Source organism: Xyrauchen texanus, chromosome 4, assembly GCF_025860055.1.
Source record: "Xyrauchen texanus isolate HMW12.3.18 chromosome 4, RBS_HiC_50CHRs, whole genome shotgun sequence".
Taxonomy (NCBI): Eukaryota; Metazoa; Chordata; class Actinopteri; order Cypriniformes; family Catostomidae; genus Xyrauchen; species Xyrauchen texanus.
The window spans coordinates 17,444,119-17,458,111 of record NC_068279.1 but is presented as its reverse complement, the minus strand read 5'-3'; the positions used below and the strand labels follow the sequence as shown (position 1 = coordinate 17,458,111).

Below are 13,993 nucleotides of genomic sequence, written 5' to 3'. Positions count from 1 at the left end.
ATCCAAATGCAGCTTTAATTAAGGGGCAATCCAGACACGTAATCCAATATTCAGAGCATCCAAGAGAAGCACAGGCATAACTAGTTTTAATGGTATTACTACTCTTACCGATACTGCTTATCGATCCGGTACTTTAACGGTATTCTTAACGGTTCTTTTGTTATATATATATATATATATATATATATATATATATATATATATATATATATATATATTTATATTAACAAAGACGCAAAAGATAAACAATTACACAAAGATAAACGTTATATAGGCATAGTGATTTCATTTCAGGAAGGTCTACTAACATTACTGTTCAGGTGTGGTCTAAAAATAAATCTAATAAAGTAATCAATTGTAAAATAACACTGCATAGTTTATCATAGATAGATTGATGCTTATTAATGCAAGAGCTGTAAGTGATTTTTCTCTTTGCCTTTTGTTGTTTGATTTGCAGTAATGGCTCAATCGTCAGCATGTTTATTAGACTGCTTCCCCTTTAAGACCGAGTCTAATAGGCTCCTGATGCACCATATTTTCTCCCAACTATTTCCATAACTACGTTCATTTAAGACATAAACTGTGTTTAAGTGAATCTCCAAGCCGGTCGTTTTGACATATTTTTGTGTATATTTGATCGTTTAGACGCGCACATGAGACCCAAAGTAGCCTATACTTTGCTTGTCTCGCTGCGGTCTGTTTCGGAGTGCGCACCGTCTTAGGAACGGTATCTCTTGCGCTCTTCTTATTATTAAACGTGTCCCGCAATTTAGCAACAGTAGCTAGACTGCATTTTACAACAATCACCGATCGTGCTGATTCTGACGTTAAGTTTGAGTTTTAGGGAGAAATGTCAGTGCACCGCTGTGAAGGGAAGGAAGTTGTGCTAGACAGAATGCGGCTTATGTATAAATATTCTTTTTATAATCTTTGGAAGGCGAAATCTAAAATAAAATCAGACTAATATCACAGATCTAAACCAGGCTATATTTGAATGTTTAGTTCTGTCACTCATTAAGCAGGGCTCATGTTGTGCTCTCTCTCTCTCTCTCTCTCTCTCTCTGACTGTGAATAGCTAAATTTCATCACAGACAAATGGTTTCATATTATCATACATAGAAATGGCTGGCGAGATAAAATTTGTCTGTAATTGCAAAACTCTTGCTTACTTATTGTGACATGATAGCAACCCTTCTGCTGTGATAATGCAACTTCAACTACGCTATCAATATCCAAAGTAGCCGAATGTCATGTCGCCTATCACTTTTGTTGCGTTTTTTCTTGAAGTTGGCAGTAACATATCAAAAGTTTTTAATTAAATATAAAGGAGTTATACAAATTTAATCCTTACCATTTTCTCCACGGAACTTAGCTCCTTCCTTAGGCACTGGATGAGGTCTGCTCACTCTGCTGGAAAATGACTCTAGGGGCAGCATGCGTCGAACACGTGTTCCACAACAACACTAGGCTGCCCACAGATGCGCCTGCCTAATAATCAGCTTGATATACTTGGATATTGGCCGATGCCGATTATGTAAAAAAATGCAAAAAATCGGCCAACAGATTAATCTGTCGACATCTAGTCGTGATGCTGCACTCCCGGCCCCCAATCAGGGTAATCAAGCATCAGAGGGATAAAGGCCGACTGGAAGCTGCAGTGCGAGAGAGAGAGAGAGAGAGAGAGATAGATTTACGCCTGTAAAGTAGCTGTCTGACACGTTTGTGTTTGTCTTTTTGTTTAGTTCTCCATTAAACTATTATTTTTATCATCAAGCCAGTTCTCGCCTACTTTTTATTAATCCTTTTACACCTATAAAAGCCCCATCTCCACGATGCCCGTTGCCACATTTGTTAACAGCAACATATCGTGCCAATAGACCATAACACCCCTACAAATCAGACATCACTAAGGCTTGCAAGCAAGTTGTACTCTACACAACAGCAATATTTTCCAAAACAATGCAGAGCATAATCAGAATAATGTATATTATTAATTACAAACGTTTACATTTTTAGATTCTATACATTTCCATTACTTTTCTAGAAATGTTTTCCACACAGACACACATGCTTTATGAATTAAACAGTAATAAAAACAAACTCCATTTTTCATTCCATTTTTTGCCAACCTCATTTGTAACAAAGGCAAAACTTGCACTAACTGCTTAACAACAGAAGGAAGAGTCACACGTCCACTGCATTTCCAGCCTGCAGAACCGGACGGGCTGACAGTGGAAGAGTAGCGGAGAGACAGAGAGTGATGCGATATCCTGGGGGCTTCACGGATTGATCTGCAGTGGTTGATGGACCCCAGGAATATGTGCACTGCTCTCAACTGAAGAGAGCTTGCAAAGCAGAAAAGCTCCTCTCTATCTCAAAACAACTTACCGGCTGACAATGTCAATTACACCAGACCTTGGGCAAGGTTTTTACCTTCTTTTTCAGCCCAAATAGAGAGATATTCATTCTCATTGAAAGAGAATAATGGCAAAAGATGACTGGACACAAAAAGAGTTGAAAAGAATTCAAGTGTGCATCTTGGATGTTAAGTGCATAATTGTTGTGCAAATTAAAGTGACATTAAATAGAATTGCAAGAACCATGATTGTCCCCAAATATGTTGGACCGCTCAAACAAAGCAATGTTTTGAATGTGCCACAATAGGATGACCACCCGTCCTGCGTAGCGCGTGCGCGCACAGCGTTTTAAGCCCAATTCATACGTCCCGCAAATTGAGACCGTGTCACGCATAATCAATGCTTGCTCAAAAAAAAAGTTGGTCGCTCTATATCCTCGAGCCCCAGGCAGCCAAACCAACATTACTTGACAGTTCAGTAGTACGCTACTGTTGCCACACCCACGTGACACACCCCTCAGTTTTTCGTTGTTGTCATGACAGCGCACGCACGTGCATACCAGACACTGGGAAGGAACTTTTAGATGCGCGCTTTCCAATTCAAAAATTTGATTTTTTTTTTCCTGCGCCTGCCTTTACTAAAATGCAAGTTCACCATCCTTCCTCCCCCTTCTCGTTCCGTGAACCTCTGGAGTTGTGAGTTTAAGACTTTTTTTTTTTACTGTTCCTGTGGTGTTGAGCAACTACAATTCCTGTTAATCCTATAATTTTATATTATAATTTATTTAAAGAGAATAAATTGTAATGAAAAATAAATACAATTAAATAGCTAAAGTAAATCGTAAGTGGAAGTACATCTGTCAATTCATTGAATGTTCTAAATAGTATTAATCTTTATTTAGAAAAAAAATACACATTGGTTGGCCTATTCATGAGGATACATCAGCAATTACACATGTTTAAGGGAAAACCGCTGCGCCAGGCAGTGTCCCACATTGTCCCTCAGAAACATACCCCTTGTCACCCCCTTGGGCTTATTAGCAGGTGGTCACCCTATGCCACAATGTTACCATTCTTCAGGAATTCAACCAATGAAAGACAGTTGTCGCTACAGTTTAAATTAGAACTGGATACAGTATTTAAACATAAAAATTATACACATCTACTTTAAAGGTTGCTATGATTCTGAATGATCCACAATCTATACAAACTTAAATGCCAAGTTAGTATATTTAAGCCTTTATCACTGCTATATCTAATGTTGCATTTGCAATTAATCTTTAAAGAGTTTAACAAGCACTCCACAAATATCAGTTAGCATTATGTCTTCCAACTATACATATATCACACTGCCTTGGGCTTGTAAAATCAGACATACTCTGACCTTACTTTCTTAATCTAGAACACACACGTACAATCCCGTACTTCCCAATTTCAATGTCTGGTCTATGTCCATGTCCATCTCATGTAAGTGCTGAGGCTGCAAGTTGAGTGAAATCTACACATGATCATCACGTGACATATGGAAAAAAGTCTGTCACATACCTTTTCTCATATCTGACACAGTAATGTTTCATGTCCACCGCAATAAAGAAACAGAAATGAGCACCATGGCACCGCTAAGATACAGCCATCAAGAACAGGACTTTTGCAATGGATAGGGCCAGTGCGAGCCAGGGCCATAAACTGGTCAGCCGGGTTCAATGGCCTCATACCTCAAGCTTTGAGACCAAAATCCCTCTGCATTCCCACCATCAGACCAAAAGCACAGCTGCCCTAAAACTAGGGATGCACCGGTATGACTTTTTCTCATCCAATCCGATTCGCTCCCGATCTGATAGCAGTGTTGATTTTTTCTTTGCATAATCAGTTTAGAATATCTTTACATTATTGTGTGGAACTAATTGGGAGTACTCTTTAACTACATATTATTTCTGTTTGCTCAACCCGAATGTGCATTTCTCTCTCTAAATTAACAAAATGTTCAGACAGTCTCTTGCTGGTTTTTCTGACACATTCAGAATCATTACCGCTTTTCCTGGTTTCGCTGCGGCTTGCTTCATGCGTGCGCTTGTAAAATGTATATTTTAAAGGCTCATTATTACGGTTAAGTATTTTTCTGTAATGTAGAACAGTGTTAGCAATATTACTGATAACATCATTTCTCAGCCCTGGAACTCAAACCATTTTCTGATACTAGTGTTTTTCCTTGATGCCTAAACACTGCCAATTACCAGCACTTTTAGATTTGGGCACATCTAGCATGCTACATGCTTATCACTGACGTTGAGGAGATCAACCCCTTAGGTATCGAAATTTGGTACAAGACATTTTTCGATACTCGATTGTTTAGAGGCAATTCGGTCACTGCCTAAAATGTATTGAACTCGATACCAAGCCCTAGTCTTGGCTGAATCACAGAGCATGAAAGGTTAATGATACAAGGCTGTTTTCTGATGCTAACTTGTAGCCTCTGTTTGTAAAACATGCTGAAGAGGTCTGTTCTAATGATTTGACATTAAAGTTGTGGTCTATATTCAGTATGGTTGATGCAATCTAAATCTTTTTTTATTCTGTAGTATTATTTACACATTTGCCTGATCTTAAATACAGTATAGGGAGACAAGCGGGCAATTTCAAGACAAAATTTCTTCAATCACAAATGAGTCAGAATGATGACCAGTGTTTCCCTTCTGATTTTTTTCAGCAGGCTTGTGGTGCGTCCGTACCCATATTAACCCATGTTACCCACAGTGGAGGAATAGCTTAAAACAGGGGTGTCAATCTCAATTTTAGCCTGGGCCAGATCAGGGTTTATTTTTGCCCTCAAAGGGCTGGTTGAATGGCACCAGCACCTGCTTTGGTAGCACCCATGCAATTACCAATAATATTTTGACTTCATTGGTTGTGAGCTTGGGATGCAGATGTCAAGTCAGAAATTCCAAGATGTAAATTATAATATTAACAACTGTTGGGGGAAATGAACACCTAATTTAAAAAAAAAAATTATATTATGACAGTAAGTTGGGTCTCATTTACAGATGCCCTTCATCAGGCTCCTACTAATTAAACTAGTCATCTCTTGACATTTCTGGAGGCAAACAAATCCACCTACATTTTCGTACAATCAGAGAGCATTACAAGAGAACAGATTTTAACAGTTTTTAGAAAAAACTGATAGCTTGATCCATAATAATTATGAAAATGTATCATAATTATTCAAAGTATCCATAGTTTTAACAATTATATTTCACCATGACAAAGACCATGGTAACCATGGGTAAAACCATGCATGGTTCTGCATGGTCAGTAACTGTGTTTTCTATGTAAAGAACTATAGCATTTTTGTAATGAAAAACAGCAGTCTAAAATTTAGAAACATTATCTGCCACAAATACAAGTTATTACAGTTAGTGTTACTACTGTAAATGCATTTGCAATTATGATCAAGGTTTTCTCATTATAGATCAATTAATAGTACTGTTACATTTGAATATTTATTTTGCTTAAAGATGGCTGGCAGATTTGTCTTGGTCTTTGAGTTATAAAGGTAAAATATGAAAATAATAATAGTAATAAAAATGATTGTGTATTTGCTCCTGGTCTCCCTTACATATCATTGCTGTTTCGTTAACAAGGTTGAGCTACCTTCCAAAATCAGAGGAACTGATGTAACACAATAAAACCCTTCAAGACAATGTCATTGATTACATTTTACATCCTGGGCTGAGTCATCTGTGACACTGAACCGCTGTGACTGACTCAATATAAGGTAATCAAATTAGAGCTTGCAGAGCAATAATCCTGATTAGCGTAGCATGTTACAATCTGACAGTATTAACAGAGGTAACCTCTCTGCAGTGAAGGGGAATGTTGACACAGCACACCAGAAAACAAATTCATTACATACACAGAATCCACAGATAACCAGGCAATAGTGCAAAAAAGACCAGCTTGCCTCACTGCAGCTCCTCAAGAGACTCATGACACACTGCAAATCTTGACCAAGAGGCATCTCCTTTAGAGACTAATTGTGGTAGAGGTCAAGTGGCCTAGTCCTTCAGCTTGGCTTCTTGCATTGAACACAAAGGCCATAAAATGCATAAGGCCAGCTCTGAGAAGAGGTAAACTACCTGTAGGCATTTTTGGATGCAGGCCGAGGGTCGAACTTGAAGAAGATGATGCACATGAGGAGGTCACTGATGGCAGGAGTTTTCAATCACAGTTAGGTCAGAGTTCAGAGCTGGGGCATGCTAGGTGCTAGAAGAAGAGAATGAGACCATGAATTTTGGATAGGAGAAGACAAAAGCTGTGGCAGAAAGGCAGAGGACAATTCTGGAAGATAACCTAGATGCACTGATCAAACATTATTCCAGGATAAATTCTCACTTAAATCAAACAATACCTCAATCTAAAAATAAACAACATAGTGATCAATGAGATAGCAATAATTATTTTAGACCAGAGGAAAACACTACAACCATGGTCAAACATTTGACAGTCTCCTACTTGTCTTTCAAGACACAGTGTCCTGAACAGAAATGTACAGTATCTCGAAAAGCATACAAGCTTGGTGTGATATTACGCATAAGTAGAATACTGACGTTGTATTAACAAGATAGTTCATCCAAAAATAAAAATTCTGTCATCATTTATAACAACTCATGTTGTTCCAAACCCAAATGAATTTCTTTCTTATGTGACACAAAAAGGAGATGTTCAGTTTCATTTTATGGAAATATTATGCAATGAAAGTGAATGGTGACTGAGGCAAACATTCAGCCTAACATCATATTTTGAGTTTCACAAAGTAAAGAAAGTCATCCAGGTTTGGAACAACATAAGGGTCAGTAAATGATGACAGATGTTTATTTTTGGATGTACTATCCCTTTAAGAGTATTACGAACAGAATCACTGATATGGCACTGCCCTTTACCCTGAACATACCACGCCTATTGAACACAGACATGACAGCAATATGCATAAATATTCAGAATTTCCACTTTTAGGTATCTTTAGACATTTAGCGTTCAGACACATTGCTTGGTCAATAACAAAGAGCGTATTAAGATATACTGTCGAGGTATCCCATTAGATATAGGCTAAGTTTTAACTGCTGTCTTTGTTCCCCCAATGTTGATTATTCATGGAAAACTATCAAGAACGTTTAAAGTCTAGCTCGTGTCAGTTGAGAGAAACAGTTTGACAGTAGGCTAGCAGTAGCCTACTTGCTAACGGGTTGGCTAACTTAAGGACAACGAACAAAACAAACAAACATCTGAGTTTGGTTTCTGTTTATAAAAAACTATTCTGGATATTACTCACGGATTCGTGTGTTGTTCATGATTATTTTGTTGTGCTGGTACTGTGAGAGGTAACAGAGCACATACTAATTCTGCACTGCACAAAGGGCAATGCCAACCTCAATTTGACATCGGCGAGAAACCCCTGCTCTGATTGGCTGAAACTAGACCTGACAGCAACGACTGCACCGCCCACTGTATAATAAACGAGAAACTGATCCTAGATCAGAATCGTCAAGCATTTTTTTTTATTTCTGGACGGGGTTCTTTTTTCCATTTGAAATATATTTGTATTCATTATACTATAAATATAAATTTAATTTAACATAATATAGTAAATTATAATGGTCAAATACGAATGAACTAAGTTTACATTAATAACTATAAATTGAAATATTTACACACTAGGGGTCGTTCACACCGAAAACGGGTCTATCTACGCTATTTTAAAGACGTTTTTGTCCACTTTTATTTACACGTTATGTCAAGCTAAAATGAACTTTAACATCTCGTGACGCGTTCTGCTCTATTCGCGTCTGTAGTTTTAGCGCATGTTCGGCCTGAACAGCCCCTTAAGCGTTAATCAAAAAGCTGAATCTGATTAGGTGGGAGAGACATTTAGTGACAGCGATATAACCAATGAAAATGCTGTTTCTTTAACTAAAGGTGTAGATTCAATGGTGAGACCTGAAATATTTTCTTCGAAGGCATTTGGGCAATTATATTAGTGATAGCCTACCACGCATGGCGAGCCAACTTGCCTAAACACCTTATAAAGCGTAATCTCGTGATATCGAATATATGTTTAGTTAACCCAATATATATTTGTCTATTTATAACGTCGCTTTATTGCTGTTCAAGTGAACACTTATTAGTGTTTTAAAGCCAGCCTTGGATAAATCCAATAACAAAGAGAGGGTTTCTTTCATAATGTCTGTTGTCTAGATGGGAAGCATCGTGACACTTTACAAGTACCGCATTACAATTTCCTTCATAAAATATGTTTTTTTTTTTCTGAAAAAGTGAGCATCGAGTTGGACGATTTTGCAGAGGTGCATCAAACTCACCGTGGAATCATCCGCTGCTTCTGTTAATGTTGACAAGTTGAACGAGTGTGATGCTGTCCCTATAACTCACAGAGAGGAGAGAGGTAAGATTACTCATTCTTCTGCACCGCTTTACCTTTTTACACGTTTGATCAGTTTCCCCGAAGCTCTACGTTTATAAACTGATATTTATAATTTATACTCGTTCATTCGTGTGTGCGTATCTTGACTGATCAACGAGATCTGGTGTTCGGCTCTAGTATAGTTGATTTCCTTTTTTATTTTCGCTATTATATCTCACAATGATCGGTTTTAATCATTTGGAGGCGTAGGCTATCACTTGGCTACAACTGGTACGTTGTTTTCAGGCAGCGCATCACAATAGTAACACAATGCGGTGCTCGTGCTTTCATTTAACCGTGCTTGAGTGATTTGATTATGGATATCATACTTCAAGAATCGTTTATTTGGAATAATGCCCAAGAGAACCAACATTATTTATTTTCTAAACAAGTACTCTGATTCTGAACAAACTACCCATTCATGTGCACTGTGTGAAACGTTAACTAACTGATCATTTAAAATACGGATGTTTCAGCATCCAGAGTCCCTTTAATATTGCATATGACGTGATTACAGTTTTACAAAGACACAATGAGTTGATCTCTGTTTTATGCATCATATAGAGCAGTCACGATCTTTTATACCTGCTTTTTATTTGAATTCTTATTAGGATTTTTTTTGTGTTAGCGTTTTCCTGGGGATCATCCTCCTGCTGCTAGATTAAAATGGCGCGCTAAATTGTACAATTTGCATGTGTAATTCCAGTAGGTCAGAGCTGTACTTGAAATATGTTGAAAGAATTTATCATGCCTTTCTTTTCTTTATATGATAAACTTGGAGTGTGAAAAAAAACAGCTCGAGTGAGACTGGCATGTGTAGCCTATACAGTGTCTGAATGAATATAAATGGCAGGCATCATTAATTTTATGCTTTTGAGCTAATTTTCTGCATTAAAAGTGTTTCCACAAGCACTTAATAAGCAATATGCAGCTATCATTATTTACTAAATATTGTTGAAAAGCCTTTTTTATTTTTTTAGCAACTGTCCATCACATGCCAGAAAAATCAATTCAGGCAGAATTATTGTGCTACAGTGCAAGCTATCAAGAGGATGGAAATTCAAGTCTTTTGAAATATAACAAAATGCACAATTAACCCTGATGTATGGCTGTGCATCCACGTTTCACTGGGTGGCATTTCAGTTAGTGCATGGTAGGCTTCTACCAGACTGATCTCACAGTGAAATCAGACTTTTTACTTTATTTTAGCTGAAATCGGTCTGTTCTCACCAAAATGCTAAACACTGCCCCCAGTGGCCAAAAGTGTAAGTGGTGTTTGGTATATTGGCATATGTGAGCTCCATTTTCTGAGTAAAAAATCCACGGAGGGGCACCAAAGGGAGTTGTTAAAGCGGTAATTCATTCAAAAAAATGAAAATTCTGTTTTCATTTTCTCATTCTCATGCATCCGACATGTGTATGACTTTCTTTTTTCAGCAGAAAACAAACCAAGATTTTTAGAAAAATATCTCCGCTCTGTTGGTTCTTACAATGCAAGTGAATTGTGATCAGACCTTCTGCTGAAGAAAGTCATACACACCTGGGATGGCATGAGAGTGAGTAAATGAGACTATTTAAAATTTTGTGTGAACAATCCCTTTAAGTGAGTTGTTTTCAGCTGTACAGGCTGTTTTACTGTGAAGAGGAATGCTTATTTTATAAAATGTACCACCAACCCAAACTTAAACCTTACCATCAATGGAGTAAAAATGTAATGTTAAGAGGAAAAAATGCAACCTCTGAATTGTGCTCATCACCGATTATGCAGACGTGATTACTTCCTGGTTTCAACATGTGATCCGAACCTGGGTCTCCCACGTTGCTGAAGCAACATGCTTCTGGTCATGCCACAGGTGAAGGTAAACATGCTGGAGCCAATGCAAAAATGTTTTATAGGAGAAGCTGATTGTTGGTGAGTTGCTATAATGTGTCTGATCCTAGGGTACCAGAACTCTTCTGTTAGCTAATACACTGCTTGACTTTCAAGTACACATGATTCATGTAATATGAAAATGTACTTTATGCTTTACTGGCTGTAATTGTTCATTAGTGTGGCTTAAAGTTGCTCGAACAAACCTAAAGTCAACACATGTTAACACATTTTTTGATTGTTGAAATACAGTTCTTTAAAAACAATCTTACCTAGTTGAGTGGTGAGCTTATTAAATCAGACATGGCTGTCATTCATGGCACATTGAACAGCTTTGTTTGTCACGAGAGAATGTTAAAATATGGAGATTTCTGCTTTATTCAAAGGCGAAAAGAGCTACCTTTTGTTCAACATAATTTGTCATTTCATTATTATTTTCATCATGAGGAGTGATTTGCACAGATGTATATACATGTGTTTTAAGATCATATTGTAATGTTGTGACGTTTCTGCTGATTGATGAGAGCTGGCAGACACTGGTTGAGTCTGCTAAGAGCTCTCGTACAGAGGGCAAATAAATGTAGACTTGGTCATTCTTTCAGCATCATAAGGCCATTATTTGCTAGTTAAATACTGCTAGCCAGAGAGAGAGAGAGAGAGAGAGAGAGAGAGAGAGAGGGGTTCTACTGAAACGCAAACATTGACAGAGTTAAATACTGAAAACTATAAAAAAAAAAGTACCTTTGAGTTGGATTTTACCGTCTCCCGCTACCTCCTTGCCCCCATCCTAAGAACTTTGTTACATATTTTAACACAGAATAAGTTACATATTTCAGCTGTAAAGAAATAGTAAGCATTTCTCCTACCTACTCTGTTTGAATATCAGTGCATGCCTGTTGCTGTGTTACACATTCAGATAGCTCTGGTTTGTCTCATCAAACTGTGTTCATGAAGGTTTTTGGTGGTCAGTAAATACAATTAGGGATGAAGTAATTTGTTAAAATATAAACATATCTTAGTTGTAGCAATTGTGGTACATCAAATGTAGCAATAGAGTATGATAATACTCAATTTTATTTTTGGTTTATTAGACCATGTTTGAGTGAATTGGCTGTAGGATGAATAGAAGGGAATTCCCTGTTAGGGTGAATGACTCTTTATGGGCACACACCTGCTTGATGGCTCTGCTTGCCCTGTCTATATACCAGGCCATTTGGTATGCTGCAAAAATCCTGACTGGGTGATACAGACTCTTCTTGGCACAGTTTGTGGCACCTGCTCTGAATTATTTCTCCTGATAAATAGTCTTTTTTTTTTTGGCAGTATTGCAGAAACACAATGTTTCAGTGTCCTAAATATCTTTAATCTGGGTTTATCAGCTCATAAATCATGTTAAAGAGTTCATACGTATTTGCAGAAAACAGGATTAGTATGCAGAGCGGTGTATTCCTTTTGTTTGTGCTGCTTTAAGACTGTTTGTTTTGACTGAGAAGGTCTTAGAAATGCCAGGCCTTCAGGTTAGATGATGGTTTGGGCATACATTTTGTTTCCATAGTTTTGTAAATTAAATGGCGTTTTCACAAAATTACTTACACAAGGAGGCTCTGGTTGGAGTTATTCATTGTTTTGTGGATGTTTTAAGATTTTGTTGTCAGCATCAGCAAATCTGCTTAATTCTGAGTTGTACCAACAGGTCAACAATGCTTTTTAATTTATGTAACACCATATATACCACTTCTTCCACTTTACCCTAGTACTAGTCATTTGTTTTAAAAGTGTGCCCTCAACTGATAGGGTATTGCCTTTCTTAGGTTTACTCTGTACTTTATACAGTCCTCTGCCAAAGATAACTTTAAAGGAAGAATTTATGGTCCGAACATTGTGTTCAATATATATATATATATATATATATATAGTGTATGTATATGTGTGGCAATTCCCATCCATAATATATACACCGATCAGCCACAACATTAAAACCACCTGCCTAATATTGTGTAGGTCCCCCTCGTACCGCCAAAACAGCGCCAACCCACATCTCAGAATAACATTCTTCTCACCACAATTGTACAGAGCGGTTATTTGAGTTACCGTAGACTTGGTCAGTTTACATTTATGCATTTGGCAGACACTTTTATCCAAAGCGAATTACAGTGCAATTATTACAGGGACAATCCCCCCGGAACAACCTGGAGTTAAGTGCCTTGCTCAAGGACACAATGGTGGTGGCTGTGGGGTTCGAACCAGCGACCTTCTGATTAACAGCCCTGTGCTACAGCCCTGTGCTTTAGCCACTACACCACCATCACTCCAACCAACTTTGTCAGTTCGGACCAGTCTGACCATTTTCTGTTTATCATCAACATTTCCGTCCACAGAACTGCTGATTGGTGATCACTGTATGTTTTTGGCACCATTCAGAGTAAATTCTAGAGACTGTTGTGCGTGAAAATCCCAGGAGATCAGCAGTTACAGAAACTGGGCTGGTTTGAGTATTTCTTCAAATGCCTTGTTGATGAGAGAGGTCAACAGAGAATGGCCAGAGTGGTTCGAACTGACAAAGTCTACGTTAACTCAGATAACCGCTCTGTACAATTGTGGTGAGAAGAATATAATCTCTGCATGCTATTCTGAGATGTTGGCACTGTTTTGGTGGCACAAAGGGGACATAATACTTGGCGTGTGCGTGCGTGCGTGTGTGCGTGTGTGTGCGGGCTGTGAATTGCCACATATCTCCTAATTTGATATTACAATGATATTTCAAAGCAGATTTTATTGCGATTATGTGGTGATTCTGCAAGTATTGCAATTTGATGTTTTGATATACAGTTGAAGTTTACATACACCAAGCCAAATACAATTAAACTTGTATTCCTGACATTTTATTGTAGAAAACATTCCCTGTCTTAAGTCAGTTAGGATTACTGTTTTAAGGATATGACATTTCAGAATAATAGTAGAGAGTGAGAGATTTCCTTGTTTTTATTTCTTTCATCACATTCTCAGTGGGTCAGAAATCTACACACTTTGTTAGTATTTGGTAGCATTGCATTTCAATTGTTTATCTTGGGACAAATGTTTTGGGTAGCCTTCCACAAGCTTCTCACAATAAATTGATGGAATTTTGGCCCATTCCTCCAGACAGAACTGGTGTAACATGTTTGTAGGCCTCCTTGCTCTTTTTCAGTTCTTTCCGCAAATTTTATTTAGGATTGAGGTCAGGGCTTTATGATGGCCACACCAATACCTTGACTTTGTTGTACTTAAGCCATGTGTCACAACTTTGGAGGTATGC

The 13,993-nt window shown here is 37.8% G+C and overlaps 2 protein-coding genes across 3 annotated transcripts in view; one reads left to right on the top strand and one right to left on the bottom strand.

Annotated features, from left to right (window-relative positions):
- Positions 1 to 7,797, bottom strand: part of LOC127643111 (transport and Golgi organization 2 homolog) — a 40,909-nt gene extending 33,112 nt beyond the window's left edge. For both annotated transcript variants that reach the window (XM_052125687.1, XM_052125688.1), the window contains exons 1-2: positions 7,683 to 7,797; positions 6,490 to 6,616 (exon numbers count right to left, since the gene is read on the bottom strand). In XM_052125687.1, coding sequence (XP_051981647.1) covers positions 6,490 to 6,545 — 56 coding nt within the window. In that variant the 5' untranslated portion in view covers positions 6,546 to 6,616; positions 7,683 to 7,797. The remainder of the gene's footprint in view (positions 1 to 6,489; positions 6,617 to 7,682) is intronic.
- Positions 7,798 to 8,701: 904 nt separating this feature from the next.
- Positions 8,702 to 13,993, top strand: part of LOC127638926 (splicing regulator ARVCF-like) — a 240,378-nt gene continuing 235,086 nt past the window's right edge. Inside the window, exon 1 of the mRNA XM_052120700.1 lies at positions 8,702 to 8,810. The gene's annotated coding sequence lies outside the window, so the exon portion shown is untranslated. The remainder of the gene's footprint in view (positions 8,811 to 13,993) is intronic.